The sequence below is a fragment of the Abrus precatorius genome, unplaced genomic scaffold, assembly GCF_003935025.1.
Source record: "Abrus precatorius isolate BTA unplaced genomic scaffold, Abrus_2018 Scaffold5, whole genome shotgun sequence".
In the NCBI taxonomy this organism is placed as follows: domain Eukaryota; kingdom Viridiplantae; phylum Streptophyta; class Magnoliopsida; order Fabales; family Fabaceae; genus Abrus; species Abrus precatorius.
Window position 1 is genome coordinate 11,310,064 of NW_020874395.1, and position 26,490 is coordinate 11,336,553.

The 26,490-nt window shown below is 28.8% G+C and overlaps 3 protein-coding genes across 7 annotated transcripts; 2 read left to right on the forward strand and 1 right to left on the reverse strand.

Moving 5' to 3' along the window:
- Positions 1-431: 431 nt before the first annotated feature.
- Positions 432-3,198, reverse strand: LOC113867356 (putative FBD-associated F-box protein At5g22720). 3 transcript variants are annotated; one of them, XM_027502633.1, is made up of 4 exons: positions 2,922-3,198; positions 1,625-2,596; positions 1,323-1,523; positions 432-1,183 (listed from the first exon to the last, which is right to left on the reverse strand). In XM_027502633.1, the coding sequence occupies exons 2-3, from the start codon at positions 2,540-2,542 to the stop codon at positions 1,344-1,346; spliced, it is 1,098 nt and encodes a 365-aa protein (XP_027358434.1). In that variant the 5' UTR covers positions 2,543-2,596; positions 2,922-3,198; the 3' UTR covers positions 432-1,183; positions 1,323-1,343. The 3 variants fall into 3 exon arrangements, with proteins under 3 accessions (XP_027358434.1, XP_027358433.1, XP_027358435.1); XM_027502632.1 differs by having other exon boundaries at positions 432-1,523; positions 1,625-2,579; positions 2,922-3,164; XM_027502634.1 differs by having other exon boundaries at positions 432-1,523; positions 1,625-2,590; positions 2,922-3,149.
- A 6,816-nt stretch (positions 3,199-10,014) lies between these two features.
- On the forward strand, positions 10,015-16,856 carry LOC113867238 (protein phosphatase inhibitor 2-like). 3 transcript variants are annotated; one of them, XM_027502406.1, is made up of 5 exons: positions 10,015-10,070; positions 11,665-11,736; positions 14,405-14,517; positions 15,063-15,248; positions 16,421-16,856. In XM_027502406.1, exons 2-5 carry the CDS (start codon positions 11,732-11,734, stop codon positions 16,657-16,659), a joined length of 543 nt encoding a protein of 180 aa, XP_027358207.1. In that variant the 5' UTR covers positions 10,015-10,070; positions 11,665-11,731; the 3' UTR covers positions 16,660-16,856. The 3 variants fall into 3 exon arrangements, with proteins under 3 accessions (XP_027358207.1, XP_027358205.1, XP_027358208.1); XM_027502407.1 differs by lacking the exon at positions 10,015-10,070 and adding an exon at positions 10,199-10,248 and having other exon boundaries at positions 11,657-11,736; XM_027502404.1 differs by having other exon boundaries at positions 10,037-10,070; positions 11,665-14,517.
- A 5,386-nt stretch (positions 16,857-22,242) lies between these two features.
- Positions 22,243-26,070, forward strand: LOC113866668 (cytochrome P450 71A26-like). The gene is made up of 3 exons (XM_027501476.1): positions 22,243-22,721; positions 24,562-24,898; positions 25,450-26,070. Exons 1-3 carry the CDS (start codon positions 22,243-22,245, stop codon positions 26,068-26,070), a joined length of 1,437 nt encoding a protein of 478 aa, XP_027357277.1.
- Positions 26,071-26,490: the final 420 nt, after the last annotated feature.

A 26,490-nucleotide genomic window follows, 5' to 3' on the forward strand; every position in this document is an offset into this window, starting at 1 on the left:
AAAAATGGAATAAAATTGTCCAGTTCTAATATAAATTGGAGCTAATTTAAGCAGAGATTATGAAATAATATATTTAGATTAAAGATTTTTCTTAAAATCAAGAGAGCATGAGAAACTTGGATAGATTCCTTCCATGTTTTGAGACATCAAACTTCACTTTAAGCGTCAATATCCTCAGTTAAACTGGTTATTTTCAGCAACTAAAATATGAAAACACTTAAAATATTTACTGCCGAAGTTATGGGTGAAGGAAAAGAAATGGTGAAAATTTTGTTATTCTCAGAAATTGCTTGCAAAATTCCTCAAAACAGGAAACAAGTGAAAAAGGGAGCATCTATATAATTATTAGTGAAAATATATTAGCCAAAAATAAAAAAATATACAACAAATAAAACACCCTCTAAAGGTTTATATTAGCTTAACTCGCTGGCCACTGATCATAGTTGAATCTTGTAATGCTTACCCAACTACTATAAGTTACCAACTTTCTAATAACAAAATTGCAACACATAACCCTTGAAACTGTAAGGATTTTATTACGTTTGCTTAAATATTAAAACAAATTTCCTTTATTTTTTGTCTATTTTGAAAAACTCCCTATAGATCATTCTGAAATGCTTCCCAAAATAACTGTATCTAGATCTGCCCTAAAACTAAACATAAAATATTCAGATGTGAAATTGAACATAATGGTGCCCAAAAGTGATTCTTAGCCTTAATCACTGAAAAAATACTATTTGATCCATCTTCATGAATTGAAACTTGACAAATGATATGCGGCATATGACACCAACATACATAGACTTCAGAGTCTTCAATCTAGTAGGTGCCTTTTTCTTCTTCTGCACTTCTGTTCTTCAAGGATCATCAAAATTACCATAATTATAACAAAAACTTTCTAAGATCAGTTTCCAATCAATAGTATTTGTTGTCATTTAGCAAGCACCCAAATGAAAGCTTCATTTCCTGACGCAATCCCTGTAATCTGCCAATACTCAAAGCAATTTAAACATTTGCCTCATCCATCCATAAACTCTCAGGGGTTAAAACAATACTTTAATAGTCACTTAATTTTCCCTATCCTTAGTCTTGGCATAAGGAAAACCGGAACAACTTCAAGAGTAAGAACGAGTATGTTTCAAACACAATGTTCCCCAGAGTGATAGTTCCTTAAAATTTTCGTCTGCCAAAGCCAAATAACAAGGAAATGTCTATAAGGGGATAAACAAGGAGCTCATAATAAAGCAGCCTACAATTTTCTGTGACTATGAGAAGAGACTAAGAGTGTATTAGGAAGAGAAGGAATACATAAAAATCTCTACCTGAAGTGTTATATGTGTATATCACTCTAAGCAATTTATAATATCAACTTTGGCCCCTGGGGATTTTTGAAGTAAGTAATCTACTATTCGGCTTACTCCCTCATCAGATATATTTGAAGAAGGTTTCATTATTAATTTCACTGATTTCAACTGAACAAAGCAAGGAATTTGAGTTATCATTGAACCTGGAGTTGAGAGAACCTACACAATGAGAGTGAATATTGGCAAGAAATTTGTCATAAGGGATATCCAATGAGCAATATGAAAAAATAAAAAGGAGAAAACAAAATAAAGAAACTTACATTTAGAATCTTAAGGGTGCTTGAAGAGAGTATCAGTATCTTTACATAATCAGCAAGCAGTTGCAGCAAAGTAATTAGGGCTAAATGTGTCTTCTCAAAATGAGTATGAAAATAGGCTTCAACATCAATATTTACTTGTTCAAGAACAGAAAGATTGCATGTAGAGAGTTGGTGGATAGGATCACGCATCACCGAAAGAGATCTTAGATTTGGAGTAGAAAGCACAATTTTGAAAGTCGCTTCTTGAATGGTGTTGCCTATAGTCAAACTAGAAAGGTTGGAATTAGAAATGCAGAGGAATTTTGTATTGTGGTGTAAATTACAACGGTCAAGGACCAAAGTATTCAACATGTGACAAGATGAAAAGGGCTCAGCACAATCACTGTCATTTGCAGTAAATGTGACATGCTCAAGATGCAAGCTTGTCAATGCTGGCAATTGCAGGGAATTTGGAAGTTCAGTCATCCAAGGAACAGCCCAAATTGAAAGCTTAAGAAATTTCAAAGACTCGCACGAAAAAATGCAAGGGTACAACTTGAAACCAAGTTTAACATTTAAATTAACTTCAATTGTCAGCTGCTGAACATCATGTGACACAGCATATTCCATAATCCTATCCAGAAGATCGTGTTCGATGCATCCTTTACGCCTCAAATCTACACTATGCAAGGAAATTGAGGCGTCCCGATTAGACAGAACCCAAGATACAAATTTGCTGAAATGGGCAAGATTGGTAAAGTCTGAGGAATTAAATGCCAAATTAGTGAGACATTTCCAAAGTTCCCTCCATCTTGTAGACAAGACACAAGTTTGAACAGCATGTTTCATGTTCATAAACTTCATTAAATGAAGCAAAACTAAGTCAGGCAATTCACTGAGCCTGTCCATATCCTCTTTTCTATCTTCTCCATTCTGCATCCTTCTCTTCAATTCAACTTTCCCAATGTCCCTTTTCCTACAGTCACACTTGATCTAAGAGATTCAAACAAACACATCATAAATTCACTGTTCACAGTCACAAAAAATCATTCTTTTAATAGAAAAGATAACATCTTCTAGTAGGAAGATTTAATAGAAGAAAATCCTTTTAGAAGTGAAACCCAAAACAAGTTTCCATTTTCATCATACCCAATAATATATAAAATTTTGGGTTTGACCTTCTGCCCAAATTGGTCATGATGTTAAATAGCACTCAGAGAAAAACTAAAGTTACTAAACAACATAACACAAGAATGGTACAAAGCCATATTTTCCTAAGTCATTGATGAATTTTCATTGTGAATGATATGAAAAATACCTTGTGGGGTGGTTGTGGATCCAATTCATTCAACAGATTTGCAAATCAAACAAACTCCACCTCTAACTCGGGGGCACTAGAAGCTTCCGCTTAAGTCCTAGAAGCGTTTTTCTGAAGCTTTGAATCGTTAGAACAGTATCTTAGTGCAACACTGTTTGATCTGACTTTATTCTTCTAGACATATGCTTAACGTGATTGTGCGGACACCCGTTTTCGCTTCGACCTTTATGAAAGATACAGTGTGCCTTTAGGAGAGGGTGCACGTCGATTTAGATATGTTCTTTTCAAACGAATCTTCTAGTTAGCCTATGTAGATCCACGTTTGAATAGATATAAAATTTATGTTTATTTTAATATTATTAATTATATTTTTTGAGTTAAATTTATATTTACGAATATTTTAACATTTTTTAATTATATACTTACTTTTTAAATTTTAAATATATACTTAAAACAAGCGATAAGGTAATCTACTGATAAGAATATGGTTGAGAATGATAATTGATTTTTTTAATCTCATTGAAGAAAATATGATTCCTTATGAAATAAATAATCTAAAAAATAAAAGAAAAAATTGTGGTAGAGAATTTTTTTGCGAACAAACTCATAATTTATTATTAAACAATATATCTAATAAAAGTTTACCATTTAAATATAACACCTTCCTCATATCAATTGAAGTTTTTTTCTAACACCTTATACTCTCCTTCTTTACAATAATTTTAATTTTATTCTAAATTTTAGAAATAAATAATTTTATTTAATTTTTTATTATTTTATGTAAAATTTAATATTTTCTATCAATCACTGAATTTATATTTACAATATCTTATATAAATTTTCAAAAATTTTATAAATATCTTTGTTCTATAAAATTCATAATACTTTTAAAATTATTATAATTTTATTAAATTATTATTATTATTGTCGTCATTAAATCTTTATTATTTTAATATATATTATTTGTAATTGTAGAATTAAATTAAAATAATTTTTAAATAAAATTAATATTTTAATTTTATTATATATTGTATATATAAATTTTAAAACTAAATAATTATGCATTACATGAGCTATTAACTAATCTTTAAATTTTTTTAAGATACAAAATCTCTTACTAAGTACTATAATTATTAATATTAAATTATTATTTTAATTTAATTATATAATGTATATATAAATTTTAAAATAAAATAATTATGCATTACACTAGTTACTAATTAATTTTAAAATTTTTTGAAATATAAAATCTTTTACTATATTATAATTAATCACATTATTGAGAGACACTTTAAACATAAGTTTTAGTAGTTTTATGGATCAATGGATCCTTTCTAAATTATGTAGTAACATAACTATTTAGTTTTGATTTACTTAAGTGAATTGAAATAAATTTAAATAAATATCTATACAAATAGATTTGGCTTAAACAAATTAACATAATTTTTCAATCATCACAAGACAAGTATTACTAAATTCATACAATTTTGAATGGTTAAGGATTAACGAGACTCATAAAAAAAAGGTATAATGGCTTCCATATTACTATCTTTAACTCTCATGCACTTCTCTTCATAAGAGTGAGAGATTTCAACTATGTTTTGATGTTTGAAAGGGCACCAATAATTCCACACTAAGTGATGTTCTTGCACTTCTTTATCTGTAAGCTCTCAAGAGATCTTCCACTTTGCCAAATGTTACTAATTCACCATTAGAGACAAAACAACACTTGTGAAGGCACATCTACCTTAGGTTTGTGCAACCTTTACTCATGGTTTCTATGCTTGCATCATTTACCCCCTACACAAGGTAACATAAAGTGGCACTAATTTTTTAGACCATTAGCAACTCCTATGACCCAAAACCCTTTTTCACTCACATTTTGGAGACTCATTTGTGTGAACATCTATGCAAACCATTAACAACCTCTATCTACATGTCAATTTGCTTAAGCAAATCAAAACTAGAATATCAATGATATACCTTCGAAACTCATTTGTGTGAACATTTACTTAAATGAATTGAAATTGGATAGTTTTGTTCTTGCATAAATTGGAAAGGAGTCAAATCTTATGGGTAGTAGGCATTAAATTTGGAATATAGATCCTCTCCACTTTATGCAGGAACAAGATTATCCAATTTAATTCACTTAAACGAATAAAAATTTGCAAAGCAAATTTGCACACAAATAAGTTTCAAAGGTATATCATTAACCATCTAGTTTTGATTCACTTGAGCAAATTAACAAGTAAATAGAAGTTGTTAATGGTCTATGTACAAATGGATCTCCAAAATGTGAGTGAAAGAGGGTTTTAGGTCATGGGAGTTGCTAATGGTTTGCATAAATTGGTGTCACTTTCTGTTACCTCCTATTGTGAATAATTGATGCAAGCATAAAAGCCCTGGGTAAAGGTTGGTAGATGATAATAGTAGTTTTTGATAATAATGGTTGATAAATTTGTATTTTGACATGTTTTTATAACTTATATATTAATGAATGGTCATTATTTTACTTGAGTTTTGCACTAATTTCTATGATTATTATACAGATTAATATGAACGACAAAATTTGGGTTTTAGGTAGATTTTGGACCTAAATTAATTAGAAAATATGGCTTTGCAACAGTTAGCATACCTAAACCCTAACAATCAGCTCACTGGTGAGAAGCCTAACTTGATTTCCATCTGTGATTAGTGTTTGTCTTATTATGTATAATTGTATATTATAAATTTGTCATTTGTAACATAATCTTAATTAATTATATTGTAAGTGATCGTACCAAGATTAGTTAATAGATCTCTAGAATAAAACGAGACAAAGAACTAAATAAATATTTATTTTTCAATTGTTATTAAATTAACAAGTTTATAAATATTTTATATTTTCTTTACTTAATATTTTGCATGATCACTGTGAATATTAATTTAAATAAAAATATTAATATTACATAACTACTGGGTATTAATAATATTTGTATGGATGATTGATAATCACAAAAATATCATATTTAGAGTTAAATAGAAGAATAACATAAATAATTAAATAAGTAAACCCATATATTTTAAGTTTTTCTCCTATAAGTTCAACTAAAAAATGTGTTATGTTACTTGCTTTAAATTTTATTTATAATTGATTTGTTAGTTGAATCCTTATTTAATTTTGTATCCTTTAAGCTTAAACAATTGAATTAAGAAATTTTTAGTAATTAGAAATAATCCTTATAGACGATAATTCAAAAACTTAATTAAAACCATTTATTACTTTTTAACTAGTATATTTGCCAATAAACAATGATAGTTTTTCATATTAGCTGATAGTGATAGCGATGATAATTTTTTTATGATAGTAATGCTAAGGAAGAATGAAGAAAAATAAATATTTGTAGATAAAAGATTTTAAGCTTAAGCATTAAAATAAGATAAAACATATACCTCATCATATACGATCGTTTTTTATCACATAATTAATTATATATGTTAACATTTTATTACTGTATATTGACAATGTATAACTTGAATGACTAAAATAATTGACAAAAAAAAAAAAAACAAATGTGGATATTTTTAAAATACAAGAAACTAATAGCGTGCTCGTTTTTTATTTTTAAAAATAGTTCTTTTAAAATAATTTTTTTTATTAACATAAGTTTTATTTTTATTTTATTTTTAAAAAAATTTTAAATTTTTTTTAAAATATAATTTTTAAAATTTAATATTTAAAATTTAAGAGTATAATTAATATTTGACTTTCTACTTTGTATTTAAAATATGAAATTTAAATTATATAATAATATTAATAATATATTTTTAATTATTAACTAAAATTTATTAAAAATTATAAAATTATTTTGGTTTTATTTTTTTATTTTTAAATTAAATTTTTTCATAATATGATAGTTTTAAAGAAATTTAATTTAATTAAAAGTGTCTTGAAAACGTGTTAGAAATTAGATTCTTTTAAATCATAACACCTAACACTTTTCAATTAAAGTTGCTTTCTAAATTTTATTCACGTTGAAGCTTTCTTAATTTTCACGATAGGTTATGAATCTTAAGTTCGCCCCGTAAGTCCTGATCGGGTAATCATCAAGTTGACCTATTTTAACTTTTATTTTTAAATGGAATCTTTTTTTTTTTATACAAGTTACACATTTTATTCTAATACCCATCATATCCTACCAAAGCTCAACGCAAATTTTAAAATATTTTTTATATTAATTAAAATGATATGAAAAATTATAATTATTTTAAATTTTTTAAAATATTTATAAGATACAAAATTTCTTACTAACTATTATAATTAATTTTATTGAGTATTTTTTCAATTGATATTAAAATTACTCTGTTAATATTAATTATTAAGATATTATTAGTGTTAAACAGTTTTTTATTAATTTTAAATTTAAAAAATAATTCATGTTGAAATAACATAAATTATTGATATTGTTCCATAAATATATGCTTGTAATAAATAAATAACGTTTATAACAATTTATATATATATATTTGCTTTATTATAATATTTCCAATATTAAATAGTTAAAAACATATATTTTAATTAAGAATAATAACAAATAAAAGTTTTAACACTTTAAATTTAATTTCAAAATAACAAATTTCATAAAATAAAAATAATAAAATTTTCATTTTAAACAAACTTTCCCAACTCATAATTTCGATAAAGTATTTAAATATAATAAAGGTTTATAAGTTTTGATCAAGTAACTGCTACATGACTAATTTAAATACATCATATTTTTAAAATAAAATCTAAATTTTATAGCAGTATTATATATTCCTTCACTGAGTTTAGTACTGATCGTCTTGGTCACCTAGAAAACAAATGTAAAAGTGAGTACTCTATATTATTTGACACAAGTAAACATAAAGACTTACATCACACACTTTACATAATTTCTAACACATTTTACACAAGTATAATCAATCACAAACAACACTTTTCACTCATTCCATTTCAGTTCACAATTGATGCACTCATTACACCAACAATATTTTACACACACGTGCACTCACTGCATGTAGCTACGCTCACTGTAGCACTGTGATCACAGTTTCACGCCATGGATGGTTGCCAGATAGCTCCCGTCTCACGGATACAACGTGTGCGGTCACGAGCTCCTTGGCAAAGGTGTTAGTCAGAAGTCTAGTTAGGAGGAGAATGTGCATTCGGTGGTGCACCCACGCTCACTGTTGGTGTCACCACCACTCTCTCTTCCCCAAGGTATTTTTACCATCCCCATCTTCCACTCTTCTAGTGTATCACTGAATTATTCATAGCATATTCACAACCGCATTTATGATACCTTTTCATACACATTTCAGCCACATATAGTCTTCATATTCGCACACGGCACACAGGCCCACATTATTTCACAGCACACAACACATATGCCTATATTCCACCACATAAGGTTCTATCATACAGTTTTTATCATATATCCCTGCAACCATTCATTTTATCATACCCAATATTTCTCAATATCGATAGTACTAAGTTCAACACGATCTTTCTACCATAATTTCACTATAATCAATCAATTCTACCGAACACACACATTTCCAAACCATCCACATAACAATGCATAACAAATTACATGACATTCAAACACAATGAGATAGGGTAGAGTTTCTCCTTACCTTAGATTGAAGACTCACACACGAAATCAACTAAGAAAGTGCCCTCCACACGAATTTCGTCCTAATTACATGAAAGAATCCCATGAGAACCAAGGGAAACTGAGAAAATAGAGAATAGGGATGAGGAACCGAAACCTTAACTATTAAACTTACTTCCAAGCGTTCCCAACACAATTTCAACCTTTGATCTAGCTCCTGCATGACTTTAGAAGCAATTTGATCGGTAAAATAAGGTTTTGAATCGAGAGAATCGAAGAGATTTTGAAGAGAGGAATGTAAAATGAATTTTCCAAATCCTAACCCCCTTCAAATATCCCTCTAGTCGTAACACTCTCGCTACAGCGAGACACTTTTGCTGGAGCGAGGTATCTTTCGCTGCAGCGACGCCCTTTGTCGCTACAACAAAAATTTCAAAGGAAACTGCATCCTAATTTCTGCAGAATCTCGCTACAGCAAAACCCTTTCACTACAGCGAGACCTTCTCACTACAACGAGACTGCATCTAGAAATGCACCCCTCACTGCGCTCTCTCACTGCATCAAGGGACCTCTCACTACAGCGAGAAGACGACAATTTTACGCCTTTCTTCCAGGACCCTCTTGCTATAGCAAGACATTTCTTGCTACAACGAGGATGACACAGTTTCATGCCTTTCACTCAGGGCCTTCTCCTACAGCGAGAATACCCTACAACATACATTTAGCCAATTTCAAACAGTTTAGAAAAATCAATCTCGATGCACAATCAACATCCACATCATATTTTACAAATATATACATATATTCTCATTACCATTCAATATTCATCATTATCATATCAAACTCATCATGCACTCAAGTACACATTCCAACATCTATTCACACACACACACACACACACACATATATATATATATATATATATATATATAGTAATCAATATTACAAAAATTTGAAGCATTACAGAAGTCACACAATAAAATATTTACTAATTAAAAAATATATTATAATAAGATGATAAAATTATTTTCTTAAAATAAAAAATATTTACTCTTAACATATTTATATGTTAATTAATAATATTTATTGTTAAATAATAAATGTAAATAATTAATATTACTTTTAGAATTATTTAACTATAAATATTAGACCCTTCATGTTTAAACCAACCCAGCACAAAGGTATAGCAATAAATCCTCATAGTATTTTTTTACGACATTATTTATTATATATATTTTATTTTATAAGACTGTCAAAGAACCAATTATTTAACTTGTGCTTAAATCTAAAGACAACTTCAACGAATGAGAATGTTTCCTTAACCTTTATGTTTGACAAAATAAATAAATAAATAACGTGTGCTGCTGTAATTTGGGAAAAACAAAATAATTGAGGGACAATATTGGAAGTACAATGATATGAACGGAGTAAAGCATTCAGTGCTACAAAAACACGGTTCTGTTGAAGCAATTGCATTGCTCGCAGTTTAACACAGCGATTCCTTTTCACAAAGGTACAACTCTGTTTCTCACTTCCTTTTTTTTTGTTTTTTTCATTTTCTTCCTTTGGCTGTTTGTTTCCCGAGGAAATGGATTTTCTTTTTCTCTTCTCGTTTTCTTTTTCTGATGTTGGCTTGTATAGACTCCGATGCTCTCAACTTGATTAATTTCGAACGAGAGTTTAAGGTTTTGTTTTCAGGGATTCGTTTTCTGTCGATCAACAATTAATAATGTTTATTAGTGATGAATCGTTCTCCATTTCGACGGTGAAGTGTTACGGTTTTAATTTGTGAATTTCTATTTTGTTTGAAGTTCATCAGAATCATGGTTTTGGATTTGCCTTTGTAAATGGAATTGGCGTTGTTTTATATGCTTGAACGGTTCTAGTTATTTTGTTGTTCGCCTTTATCGATTTACAATTCTCATGTTTCGTATTTTCTTTTTACTGTATAATGATAATTGTTTATTTATGGTTGTATTTGTATTTCCATGTTAAATTTTGTGATTAGTAGAGCTTTCAATGGACTGATCACTTGCGTATTTTCCCCAAGGCTTAGGGTTTGACTGTTCGCTAAGTCTATGGTAGTAAAATCTGTAGTTTGGTTGTTTTACCATTCTTGTGCAATCTGATTTTCAAATTATCATTATAGCGTAGATTTGAACAACATTCCGATTTAGGCTTAGTCGAGAATGTGAATTGCGACTTCGCTTTGAAAGTCGTACTCTCAAAGATGACATTATTTTAGTATGTAAAAATATAAAATAATGTGTTTACAATTTTAATAATTATTTATTTTTACGCTTTATTGGTTACGGTTGTTAAGGACTTGTTCTAGATTTAACCAAGAAAAAAAGAAGTCATAATTGTGAATTACAACTTCAAAGTTGTGACTGTGAAGTATGACTTTCAGACTGTGTGTTAAAAATTAAAAAGTCATGTTTGGGGAAAGGACTCTGATATTTTTTTGTGCTTCAGATGGATTCAGTAGAGTTTTATGCTCATATAAGCTGTTGAATTGTCCAAAGGAGCATATTCATTTAGTTATTATATATGCTATAGTAAGACCATACTAATTATTGGGAGTTAGAAACAAGGATACAGTGTTACTTTCCTATAGAAGGAGTTTTGAATGGATGTTTCATGGCACCTTTCATCTTCAGAGTTTAGTTTCAGCATTTATATCAAGCAGTTTGAGATTCTAATTTGCTTGTATTATTATTTGTTTAAATCTTAACAGCCTATGCAATCAAATGTAATCTCATTCTTATTTATGTTGTAGTCAATCAACTTTGTATGTCATGACATACGCATAAAATAATCCTATTTGATTAAGGATGAATATTAGTTGAGAAGACAAGCATTTTTGTTTAGATTCTTTTTTGTGGTGTGTTTCCCTTTGCTTCTTCGTCAAATTCATTGTTCAGTGTTCACATTTTTTCATTTTATTACTGTTTTCTGGTTTGTTTGGCATTCTTTCAACTTAATAGGATTTGTTTCCACTTAGAGTTTTCACACTTTTCTCTATTTCTCCTTTTAAATTTTTCTTTAAATATTTGTCTATGGAAGCTTAGTAACTTACTGCATAAACCTCTTATGCTTTTTCCCAGTTGATCCAGCGACTTGAGGATTTCCTTGCATACTTTTGGTGTTTGAAGAGCTAATCCGTCTGCCAGAATGAAGTAATGCAAGCAAAAAATCTTCTTTTTAATAGTTTGCTTATATAATTTAGGAATTGTTTTTAATATGATTGAAGGTTGAATGGTCATGCTTATTATATATTTGTTTGTTATAATGAGATAAACTGGGGAATCTCTTCCTTGGGAATAATGTTTGCCCTAGATGTCAACATGAAAGTTTTAAAAAGATAATTGTACTGTCTGACATGTAGAAAAAATACAAATTTCACTAAAACAAAGTCACAGGCTCATTCTTGTATTTTGGTACGTCTCAATTCATTTTTGTGATACAAAATGAAGCCTGGATATATTTGAGGCAATAAATCATAAATGAAAAGCAAGAAGGGTAGGTTATAGCTTCTTTTGGGTCTTATCCTTGTCCTATGCCTATATGAGGGAGATGATGATCTTTAGGATGCCTTGATTCCCCAGGGGCATTATTTATGAAATTGGAAGAGACTGCAACTCTTTTGGTTCATTGTCATGAAGACTATGCAAAGTTAGATAGAGGTTGTATAATGGTTGAAAAATCTTTCCTGGTCAATTTAGCACAAATAGAAAGTGAAAGGTAAGGATAGAAATAATCATTTTTTGATTGTAAAGCTCAGACTGATATGCTGCTAGGGAGGTCATGCGGTGTCCATAGTCTGTTGGGGTTTTAGTGCAAATTATTTTTGAATAGAAGGGAAAAGGTGTTTCTTTGTGAACAGTATCTCACATATTTGATGATTAATAACCATGCTGTTTTGATGCTTTGCATGATTTTGGTGGTACCTCCAATAAATAAGGTCTACAGGAGGAACAGGTTGGACAGCGGGGAATCAAATGGGCATTATCCAACATAACAGAATATTAACTACACTTAATGTATGTTTGGTCCAGCCTATATTGGAGAAATAATTGCTTTCTTTTTGGCAGCTCTCTGAGAGCTTCTAAAAGAAAAAGCAATTATTTTCCTGAAAAAAGGAATTACTGAACATGGGCTTAGTTAGGATACTAACTCGAAGGGAACTTGTTTTTTAAAAACTGGGGGGGAATCAGGAGAGGGGCTTGCATTTTGGAAATTCATTAGAGGGGAGACCTCCAGCCTCCTGGTCCTCAAGTAACTGTAAGGTTACTATTTTGAGAATTGTATCGTATTGGGTGTCTGTTCATCATCACAGTGATACTGTTTAAAAGCAATATCTGCAATAAGATGTTTCTAATGTATTTCTGAGCCAGTGTCTCAGATTGTTGGTATAAAGTAACTACTAAAATGGCTGCAGGAGGATCACACCCATATTGTTGAATTACATAGTTATGGTAGTTGCAACTACTCAAATGGGAAAGCATTGGTATGCTGAGAGGCTTCCTTGGTTTTTTTTTTAAGGATAATCTGATGGTGAGGGAAAGAGTATGGAAGGCCAAGAGAAATTACCAATTGATAACATCCATATAGAGAAAGAATGGAATGTGAACAGTAACACATCAAGACACTATTTCTTTCCAAATTCCCATATCTTATTGAATATTGAATGTCCCTCAGAGGAATTTACACAGAAAGCACATTTGTGGGACTTAGATGAGAAAAAATAATTTATAAACTTATGTATTCTTAGATTTGTAACCAACCTTGTATACCGTACTATTTGAAACATTGCAAACCTTACTAGATTTTCAGTTCTTCAAGCTTTTCTGATTTGAATCTGTGGAGCATTCTGTTAATTTGGGGTTGTTTCCCATGGCCCAATGATATTTTTATACAGTGCAAAATAGCCAACTACAGAAACTAATGGTATTAGTTCTAGAGCTTCTATGATTCACTCATAAACATTTGCAAACACAAAAGTTGATGCCAAGTGCCATTTTGTACTAGCTACATATCCTTTATGTTTCATTTAATCTTCTTGAGTTTAACTGTTTGTGCATGAATACTGTGAGTTCTGGAGTCTCGTGTTGGAATTATAATAGGGCAATTGGTTCTCAGTGGCCCTTTGGCTTGAAGCTTGGTCAAACAACTGGTCCATTTCACCTTGTCTTCAAATTCAACTTCATTAAAAGGAATGGAGCAGTGGGGAACAAACTGTTGACCACTTGATTATAGAGGACTCAGATAACACCCTTTAAAGGCTAAAGCTATTAGTTGTAGGGTTGTGATAATATCACTGACAAAAAAACTTGTACCTGAAAAATATGATGCAAAATTGAGAGCCTTTGAAGGAAGGGAATGCAATTGAACATATGATCGACATTACCAATGTTATATATGATCAAATGAGATAGGGGAAAGTATGTCCTGCAGATGAATCAGTACAACCATTATTCATATCTCCATCGCCTAAATGACTCCCTTTCTACCCAAAGGAAATTTCCCAATAGCTGTGGTCAGTTTACTTGCTCAAACAGGAAGGCTAGACAAAGGCAAAAAAGTAAAGGGGGTGGTAGATAAACTTATTTGTGTCCAATAGACATTGAATTAAATTAGAAAAGGAGCTGGAACTTGTGTTTTCAAATTTTCTAATGTGGTAGAAATTTTAAATGAACATTGCTTCACCTGTTCAATAAATGTGTGCTTACTGGTTGAAAATGGAATTGCTTCCCATGATCTTTTTGATTTGTATACTATCCTACTTTTAAGGTAATATTACCCATTCTTAAGATTATGAATCTTGCATATGGTATCACATTGTAGGGGACGTGTAAGGTGGGATGAGGCTAATATTGGAGAAATTGAGGCAAACAAACCTGTGCGGCAGAAAATTACTGAGCCTAAGACTCCATATCATCCCATGGTTGATGATGACAGTATGTAAAATCACTTAAACTTCTGTTAATTAAGTCTGCATCTATGGATATGGTTATTTATTCCAATAATCTCCTGATTTTATTTTTAAGAGTATTTTCTATTAAGTTTATACTATAATATTGCTCTTGGGTGCCTTTGGGATCACAACTTAATTTAGTATTTATTCTATTAACTTTTTATATGAGGCCTTATGCTATAAATTTGACCATAAAATTTCTTGAAATAAGTTAGAAAGAGCTTATTCTAATAAGCTATACTGAGAAGCTTATTGTAATAATCTGAAAAGAGCTTATGGAAGTTTTTCTATAAACTCTTCTAACCCCCTCTGACCTCCCTTATTCTTTTTGTACTGGGTAAGTAGTGTTTTGTAAAAAATTCATTTCATAGTTTCAGTTGTAAATGTAAATAGATATGCTAATCTAAATTTGTTGATAGAGTGCATGGAGATGTTGATTTGAAGTTTTATTCTCAGGCCTGCTCTTTTGCTATAATTTTAAAGACATTGCGTGTCCAGCAACTCTTCTGAAATAACCTAATTTTTTAGGTTCTCTGTCCCCTGTACGAGGAAGTTTTGATGCATGTATTGATGATGAAAATCACACAGTGCATGCTGAAGCAATTTGGACTGCTCTGAATGATGCAACATCGAGTAGCAAAAGAGGCACTGGACAATCTGGTGGTTGGACATCATCTGAGGATGAGCCAGAAGCAATGGAGCAAGATGATGATGGTATTACACTCTTATTTGACATTCATTTGCTCTTTTTCACATAGACCATTATCATTTATTGCTTTTATTATGATCTTGTGCTTCTCCTTTATATGAGAATTTTAGTTTTAATGATTGATTTCTGATCCAAATAATTGTAATATTTGAACAATTATATAATATTACCTTAATTGGCATAAATTGATTTTAACATGTAAGGATTATAAGGTGGAGAGGTGTTTACTTTTGCTCTGACACGTATTATGGAATGCCTCTGTAGATAATAATGGAATTAAGGGTTTCAACTTCTGACAGGCATAGTGAAAATAGCCATAAAGGGATTTGGTTGACATTGCACTAGTTTTCAATTTGTGTTGTTTTAGTATCATAAACAAGAATAGAAAGTTACTACTTAATGCTGTGAAATTTCCCACTTTCTAAACCAGAAGTTATATCAATATGTACATAATAGTTATAAAAATACGAATGATTTATAATATACCTGTTCCTTGGAAGTGGTAACTTGTATTGCTGTAGATCTTGGAAGTGTACGTCTGTGTAAATTGGTCTCCAATGTCGGCTTGCAAACAAGTTTACCCCTTCAAGTTGTGAACCTGTAAACAATTTCATCCCTCACAGGACTATTTTGTATAGATGACAGCTTTCAGGAATTAAAGCTGCACAAGTTGTCACTATCAAGGATCAAATTATATATTAACTGAAAATGGATTAACCGTATGTTGTTGCGGAAGACAGCCTTGAGAAATGCTTGCATATGAACGAGTCAGTTCTGTCCTTTCTTTAATTAACAACAGTGGTGACCAATACGTAAATTGATTTATACAGCCTATAATGTTTAACAGTCTTGATAAGTATTTGTTTTGTGTGGGCCCGAGCAAAATGTCAGGCTTGGAGACTGTTGCTGCAGTAACCAATCGTTTTACTGTTCTCAAATTCAGTAAACTGTATGATAATGAGTTTTGATAATTTTGATTGGGAAAAAGAAAAGGTATTGGAATCCTGCAATTTCTGTCTCTGGTTAAGGGAAGTTATTCTATTTCGAGGAACATCAAACTGTTTTTGCCATTTCACATCATGAGTAATTAAGTGATTTAAGCTTGTTGCTGTTTTGATAGATTACCTATTCTTTTAGCAGCCTAACCTGACTTTTCCTGGGTTGGAAACACTATTAGATTCTGAAACAGATAGGAACTTAAGTTTCAAAGAGCACAGAAAGGCCCACTATGATGAATATCTCAAAGTCAAAGAGCTGCGACAGAAGGGTTCTCTTCTCGAGGATGAAAGCGACGACGATAACAATTCTGAAGCTGTCAAGGGAGAGGAGAAATGTGAATCTTCACTGAGTGATAGTGTAAGACAGATGGACATTGAGGGAAAAAAGTCCCGCATGCCTCCATCTAATGGTTCTTAGATCGTGATCTACAAGAAAAACCCCTTGTCTTTTCATTAGTTTTATTTTCTGGGTTGGAAAAAACTAAATGATTCACTGTATTATTGTATCATTAGTGTGTAAATAGTTTTTATTTCTTCACCATGTCTATTAACGTAAACTGGCATGATCCATTTACACTCTTGTCCCATGGCAAATTGGTTTCTGTTGTGCATTTTTGGGGAATCTGCTCGTGGCTTTTATAAGTAATTAATGTTGGATGCTTATAGGGTGGATATATCCCAACTGGAACTATATTGCATCAGTGGGGTAAGAGCTAGTTTTGGCATGTTGGGACCTAATGAAACTTAACGTTAGTGGGGTAAGAGCTAGTTTTGGCAAGTTTTGGCATATGGGGGGACCTAATGCGAAGCTTAATGATTACATTGCTTTCGTAGGTAGCAGAGTAATTGAACAAACATTAAATAAGGCAGTGCTTGAAGGTTTACAAGTAGCAGAATATTTATTTCATAAAGGCTTATTTGATGCAATCATATCCTGTAATCCTTTAGAAGGAGTTGTAGGTAAATTATTTTAACTCTACTCTTTCTTTTTATTTAAGTCTATTCTTAACATTTCTAGGGATTAAAACAAATAACCAATTATCTTTTCTTTATTCACTCGATGGTCTGATCTGGATTACTGCAGCACAGTGGTGAGTCAACTGCATGATTAACAAACTTACTTTTTAGTTAAAATTTATTATTAAATGCGGTCTTTATTATTAGTTATAATTTATTAAAAATTATAAAAAATGTTTTAATTTAATTATTTTTGCTTGTATTTTTATAATTTTAATAAATTTTATCTAACAAATGAGAATATATTAAAATAGTACGCGTATAAGAAAGGGCATGATGTTGGTGAAGGACAATGATTTTATGGATATTTTGCTGTGGAGTCAGAAGACAAGCACCACAGGTTTTCAGATTGATAGAACAATTATAAAGCCTTTGGTTATGGTCTGAAAATATTATCTCTGCTCCAATTTTTTATCCATATAAAGTATTTATACTATTTAAGTAATTTAACAGTAAAAAAGTCACTAATAAGGAGTAATTAGGAAGTTTAACAATTGGATCTAATAAAATGGTTAAATTTTTTAATTTGTTTAATTTTTTCTTTACCTAAACATTTTCTGTACCTATGATATTTTTCCTTACTCTCATCAATACTTCACTCTCTCATCAATATATTTGTTCATATATGTATGGATTTAAGAAAGTATAACATTAAAGATGCAAAGTGTAATAAAGATTTTTTTATTCAATAAAATAATAATAATAATAATAATAATATTATTATTATTATTATTATTATTATCTTCAACTTAAATTCAAGAGTTAAGATTAATATTTTTATTTAAAATTATTGACCAATTAATAAGGCTCAATTTTTTTTTTGGGGTCATCAAAGTGTTTTTTTCAAGTTGTAATATGTGGGTTGCTTGCGTTCCTATCTTAGCCCACAGTACAAACACAGGCCTCGAAAATTTTGTAGTCAGTTTGGATGAGTTTTTAATCAAAAAATTGTTCAATGTAATCATAAATATGAATTGTAGTTCAATTTAGATATAATCTCAAATCCAATCTAATGTAATTCTATATATTATAATTTATATTGGATTAACTATTAATTTTCTTTAATTTTTAAAAGGAACAATATATAAACGTTAAATAAAAACATCAAATACACAATAAATATAATAATAAAAAACTTATCCAAAATATTAAATATCTTACTCCTAGTCCCAACATCATCTAAGCTATTTACACTAGTTAAGTAATCTCAAATTTTTTAAAATAAAATTTCATATTTATATATAAGTTCAACAAATTACTACTGTTCTGCAGACTTGTTATTTCTTATCTTATAATACTTATTATTTCACATTAAGGTTATATAATAATAAATAACAAAAAAAATCTAATTAAATTAATAAACCTATAAAAATATGTAATTCAGAGAGTTGGATTATTAAAAAATAAATGGTATATTAAATTTATAAATACTTGATTAATGTGAATAGTATATTACTTTCATAAAAACATTACATGTAAATATATGTTCAATTTGAATTGGATTGGAGTGATGTTTGAAATCATATCCAAATTTAACTCAACGTACGTAATAAAATTTTTAGTTATTTTAATTTTTAATTTATCCATTTTTAAATTTATTTATTTTTATTCAGATTTTGCAATAATTTATTTAGATACAATTAGTTTATTAACATATCTAATTCAAAATTACACACTCAAATATATTATTTTTTATTAATTAAAATTTATTAAAAAAATATAAATAAAAACTATTAAATTAGATGTGAGATTCGCATATTTTTTTTAAGGTTTAATAAACCTTTTGATCCTTATAAAAGTTACAAAGTTTAAAATTGTCCCTAAAATAATTTTTATAAAATTTTAGTTCCTAATAAATTAAGCATACAAAAAATTAGTTACTCTTATCAGTTTTTATTTGTTAAGTGCCAAGTTAACTTACGAAATTTGGCTCAATATGGTAACATGTTATATATGTAATAGACTTTTATCTTATTTAGCATATAATATTTAATACTTTAAAATAAAAACTTAAAATTTTAATTCTTAGAAATGTTATTGCATTTTGAATTATTTTTTAAATATTTTTTAAAATTTAGATCTTAATAAATTAAGTAAGTAAAAAATTAGTCTTTAATTATAGCTTTTGTGAGGAGTACTAAAAAAATACTATTTAACATACTATTTTAAAAAAAAATTTAGTTATTGACTAAAATTTATTAAAAAGTACAAATATACAAAATAATAAAAATAAATTAGAAGTAAAAAAGAATCACATAATTTTTGTTATTTTTAATAAATTTTAACTAATAATTAAAAATATGTTATAAAGAATAGGATATAGAGTGAGTTACTAATATTTTTCTAACCTTACTTAGTTAAATGTTGATTATAAATATTTTAACTTAATATTATTACATGTAAAGTAATTAACATACTCTTATCCTATTTAGCAAAGAGGAAGCAGTGAGTTTTGAAAACTTGGATGCATGTCTTTCTTTCTTTCTCTCTATTCTATTCTACTACAGGACGAAGGAAGTTATAGTATTTTCTATGGATATATATTGCAAAAGTGTTTTTATAAAAGTGTTATAGAGAGAATTTTACTCAATATTTATTTTTTTATCCTTTAATATATTATAATCATTTTTAAACATTAGATTATTACTATAATTAAACTTTTATACTTTACTAATTTTCAGTGGAGTCAACTTTGTTTCACTCTATCAAAATTATTTGTTCTTATGTTAATTGTATGATATAATCTTTTAAACAAAAAAGAAATTTATTGAAGTAACTATGGTTTTATTTAAATTAAATTTATCTTTTTAACTTTCTGAAGTACCAAATTATCTTTCAAATTATCATAACTAAATTTGTTTGATATTTCATTTTTAATAAAATAAAGTCAATTTATTGATTTTTTTTAGACATTGTTGAGCTTAAGAACTCTATATATTTAAGTTATCTATCACTTAAAGTAATGTATATATTTTTTGACACTTAAGATTTAGCACAATAATTTAAAAAATAATTGATATTCTAAAATTTATTAAAACAACTTCGTATTGTACTTTTGTTATATTAATTAATATCTCACTTTTGTTATCCTCTTTCAAGCAAGTATTAATTATGAAAACAAATTATTAATTATTCCGTGATTTTATAAAATAAAAGTAAAAAATAAAACAATTTTAAATAATATATATGTTCTTGATTCTTCAATATCGAAACTGTTCTGAAACCCTCAAAGTCTTAGATAGTTTTAAATCATAACTGTAAAAGTGACATAATTTGAACTTGAAGAAATACTTTTTTTATTAATTTAAATTTTAAGAAACATCAATCGATAAAAGCTGATAGTAATTAGAGTTATTAGAATTAATTATTCAATAATTATTATATACATTTAAACGAGCATAAATGAAATGAATCGAAGAGAAGAGAGGTGAACGATGTTAACTCATGAGACAAACGTGGATGAGACCCTTTTTTCTGGGAAAGTTCAGAAAGGATGTTGTATATATATATATATATATATATATATATACACACTCATAATAAACTAATTATATTTTAATTTCAAGATACGAAGAGAATGATAAAACATAGGGATAAGATCTTTATTTTTTATAGGAAACTAAAAATTCCTAAATCTTAATTTCTTGTAACAATCCAACATTATTTAACAAAATAACAATTAACTTTTTTTATATAAAAAATATTACCAAAAATAAATAAATTTTTTAAGAGTATAAAAGGAGGACTTTAGCTTTACCTTCTCAACCCTTATAAAATATGAACTTTAATTTCATATTTCCCTACTGTAAATATTTGCATATTGATTGTTAGTTTTATACTCACTTTATACCCGTTTATTTCTAGTTTTTACTTTTTATATCACTAGTTACTTTATTACTTTCTCTCTTTCTATTTTTCTTTTGTGTTAATTTTTTTTATGCAAGTGTTAAATTTTATTCTCTTTCCTCAAAATTTGACATGAAATGATGAAATATTAAGATGATGAATAATTACTATATTTGGAAAAAGCAATTAGATGTCCCTTCACGTGTCAGGGAAGAACATGAATAATTATAATAGGATTCGTCACTATTTATGTAGACCCTACAAATTAATTAATTTTGATAAATTATTTTTTGTACGATAAATTCTTATAATTTTTATAACTGTGAAAATAAAAAAGGAGAAAAACTGTAGAGTAAAATAGATAATACGTTGAAAAGAAATAAGAAATATTATTATAAAATAATCCATAACTCCTAATTTTTTTTGCCTCTCTTTTGTAACTTGACAACATATTTGATCCCATGCATTCAGACTAATTGTGTATATTAATTAGTACCATTACAAGCTAGTTTTATATATATATATATATATATATATATATATATATATATTCTTACATTAGTAAATTTTAAAAATTTTATACTTAATTTGAGTCTTTTATTTAATTTATATCTAATAGATTATAGTTTATTACTTTATTTATTATTAAATATAAATTAAATAAAGAATTTAAATTAAATATAAAAATTTTTAGACGTGAAAATATCTTACTATATATATATTAATAAAAAAAAAGCTACATACATATTTTACTCAGCTCGAAAAGTATTTTTAAGCAATAGTCCTCTAACTGTCTTTTTATGTTTTAAAGCAAATTTTTAGGACACACGTAAACAGAAAATAAGAATCACGTGAGCCGTGAGAGATAAAAATAATTATTATATACAATGTTACAAATAACACTCAATTTTAGTGATTAGTGGAAACTGTTTTGCATATGCGTAAAATCATGGAACCTGAACCTGTTCTTTACAAACACATAGCTAATGATGACATTAACGCTTATAAATACCCGAATTAGATTCGATATTAAATCAAGAAAAAAATTACATTGTAGCCTTATTAATTCATCATCCACAACCGAAATTCAATGTCAACTTTTGTGCATGAAAACTCTTCATGCTGGTTCTTCTACCCAATGGTTATTTTCATTCTGATACTTCTAAGTATTTTCTTCAATCTTTTAACGAAATGGAGCAAACCCAATTCTTCAAAATCCATAAAAAACTCACCACCATCTCCTCCAAAGCTTCCAATATTAGGAAACCTCCATCAACTTGGCCCACTCAAACACCGCACTCTCCAATCCTTTGCTCAAACCTATGGTCCCATGATGTTGCTGCATTTTGGTAAGGTGCCAGTGTTTGTGGTTTCAAATTCTGAGGCGGCATGTGAGGTTATGAAAACCCATGACCTTGCTTTCTGCAGTAGGCCACATCGTAAAATGTTTGATATTTTCTTTTATGGTTCTTCCGATGTGGGATGTACTCCTTATGGCGAATATTGGAGGCAAAAGAGGAGTATTTGCGTCAAGCATATTTTGAGTATGAAAAAAGTTCAATCTTTTAGTGCAGTGCGAGAGGAGGAAATTGCCACAATGACGGGAAAAATTAGGCAGTGTTGTTGTTCTTTGGTACCAGTGAACTTAAGTGATTTGTTATCTATACTCACCAATGACATACCGTGTAGAGTCAGGGATGACAATGGGTAGAGTATGGGTAGGGTACCACAGTACCCATCTCCATACCCCCGCGTTTTAAAAAAATACTCATACCCGGCCCCATACCCGTGTGGGTATGAACATTAATCCCTGTACCTGTACCCTCTGGGTACCCGCATACCCGTCTTGTACCCATTACCCGCGCTTGTTTGAGAAAAAAATATTTATAAAGAAAAATATGTTTATATAATTTCACATAAATAGCATAATAATACAAAATTCAATATGTAGTTGTCGAACAAGGTACAAATATAGATAAAAAAACAAATATTTAAAGATCATAAATGTTAAATGTATCTTAATATAATAATTTTCTAAACTAAAATTCTTATAAACAATAAGCAAAACTAAACACACAAGTTATTTGTCAGTGATAATCCTATCTTGTGTGAGATTTGATTGATTGGTAATATCAGAACGACAACGAAATAGATCTGTACAATGATTGTCCCTTCGTGTGGGATCACTTAGTAACCTCTTGGGACGGCATTAACAACTAACTCTAATGAATAACATTTCATAGTTATTAAATTTTAGTGAGACAAACATTGAGAATTAGAATAGAGTTAGAGTAGAGAAGTTCAATACTAACAATAGAAAGTTGATACATAAAATATTTTTTTTAACTTTTGAATTTGAAATTGTAAGAAAAATAATAGATTTAATTAAAATAATATAATATAATTAATATATATATATATATATATATATATTAATACTAGTATTTTTTAACTCATACTATACGAAAGTATTTTATCAAAAATATAAATTTTTAAAAAATTATTTTAATGAATTAAATATTTATAATGTATATAAATTTAAAAAAAAGAATTTGAATAAAAGATAAATAGTTACAACAAAATTTTATAATAAAGAAATATACGTGTATATTAAAAAAATTATACTTTTTTATCTTAAAAAAATTAACAAATAAAAATTAACAATAATTTTTTATATTTATATCTTTTCAAAAACTTCTTTGAATGTGAATAAATAGTAAGAATAATATTATTTAGATTCAATAGATTATAGTTGTGCTTGTAATACATATGTTGCATAGAAAAATATTATTTTTAATTAAAAATATAAAAATAAAATTTAAATATTATTAATAAATAATAAGTTTACGGTAATAGTAGGTGATTGTAAAATTTATAAAATATTTATAATATATTTATTATTTATCATTCACTTTATGATTTAAACATCAATATGATTTTATTAACAAAAATATTTGTGTAAAAAATATTTTATGTGTGTCATATATAAATAATATTTTTAAAAAAAGTCAATCTCATATTAACAATGTAATAATTAAATTGTGTTAGCCTAATTAGATGATATAAAATAGTAAATAAATTTTTCTATTAAAAATATAAACTAAAATAAATTTTTTGGTTTACTTTATTATTAAATATATTTTTATATTAATCTTATATAACTTCACATAAGTAATATAATAATACAAAAATTCAATTCATAATTGTAGAATAAAGTTCAAGCATATATATATATATATATATATATATATATATATATATATATATATATATATATATGCGGGTATGGGGCAGGGTGGGTACTTAGATACCCATACCCGCACCTATCCCCATTAAAATTTGCGAGTTTTTACCCACACCCATATCCGTACCCGTATAGCAGGTAAATACCCTACCCATTGTGGATAAATTTTGCGGGTGCCCATCGAATACTTTACCCATTGCCATCCCTATGTAGAGTGGCTCTTGGAAGGAGATATAGTGGAGAGGGTGGGAGTAAGCTGAGGGAGCCTATGAATGAGATGGTGGAGTTATTGGGTGTTTCAGTTTTGGGGGATTATATACCTTGGCTTGATTGGTTGGGAAGAGTTAATGGGGTATATGGAAGAGCAGAGAGAGTTGCTAAACAATTTGATGAATTTTTTGAAGAAGTTATTGATGAGCATGTTAGTAAGAGAGACAATGATGTTGATGGTGAAGGCCAGAATGATTTTATGGACATTTTGCTGGGGATCCAAAAGACAAACCCCATAGGCTTCCAGATTGATAGAACAACCATAAAGGCTTTGACGATGGTAAGATTTAGTAGAGATGTGATATTAATTTTGGGTAAAGTCCATTACTTTGATTCTTGATTTTATGCTAATAAATTTTTCTTGTGAAATTTTCACTTTACAAAATATTATTTATTATAGTCTTTAATATCAATAAAACACATAACAAAAAAAATAAAATAAAACAAATAATATTTTGAAAATATAAAAATTAAAGTAAACAGACACTTATAATCATAGAAACTAAACTAAAAAATCAGTCTTAATTCATTAATTTTGTATCTTCAATATAAATAAAATATACACTTTTTACTATATTTTTTTTTTATCAATTTTTTACTATATTATTAGATGAAATTTGTTTAAGATATACTAAATGATGCGAATTTTATTGGGTCCTACTTTCTATTTAGAATGTGTCACATAAATTTATCTCATAAAGAAAAAATTGCTAAAAGGAGCTAAAATTATATTATTAATATTTTCTTTTATAATATGTTTTTACACGTCACTTTCTTATGCAAAAATTAGTTCATGTGCTATGCAAAATCCTCATACATGTTGTGTTTCAGGATATGTTTACTGCAGGTACTGAAACTACCTTCTCATTCCTAGAGTGGGCAATGACAGAACTGTTAAGACACCCAAATGTGATGCACAAATTGCAAGATGAGGTGAGGAATATGGTGGGTGATAAAGCACAAGTAACTGAGGAGGATTTGAGTAACATGCATTACTTGAAGGCAGTGATTAAAGAAGCTTTTCGCTTACACCCTCCAGTTCCCTTGTTACTTCCAAGGGAATCCGTGCAAGATATCAACGTGATGGGTTATGAGATTGCATCTGGCACACACAAATTTGTTAATGCTTGGGCAATTGCAAGAGACCCTTCATGTTGGGACCAACCACTAGAATTTCAACCAGAGAGATTCTTGAACAGTTCAATAGATGTGAAAGGACATGATTTCCAATTGATCCCATTTGGGGCAGGAAGAAGGGGTTGCCCAGGCATAACCTTTTCCACGGTTCTGAATGAACTTGTCATGGCAAACCTTGTTCACCAATTTGATTGGACTGTGCCTCATGGAGTAGTGGGGGATCAAACATTGGACATTTCTGAATCTACTGGGATGGCCGTTCACAAAAAATTTCCTCTAGTGGCAATTGCATCCCCACGTATATATAAGAAGTGAGTTACTTCAAATAATTAACAATAATGAATAACATGAAGGAACATAAGGGACTGTATCCTTAGTAATGTTTTTTCTTTTGGGTCAAATGTATTATCAGAATAATGATCTATGGCCAAGAGGGAAGTTGATCCTAGCATAATCTATATATTGATGTATCAAGCTGGTCATCACGATCATGTTGTATTCTATATTATTGTTGGGGTCATTAATTACAATATTCTGTTTGATTTGTGGTATTCTATCTAAAACAGTGAAACTAAATTTGCTGCTTCATTTGATAGTTAAATTATTTAACCAGTTGCATCATAAATTTGGCTCTCGATCTTTTGCTACATTGATTACGCATTAATATACTCAATTAAAATTAAATTGAAAAAGGTAAATTGTTGAAGTCTACATCAATAATTTTTAAGTTCATAT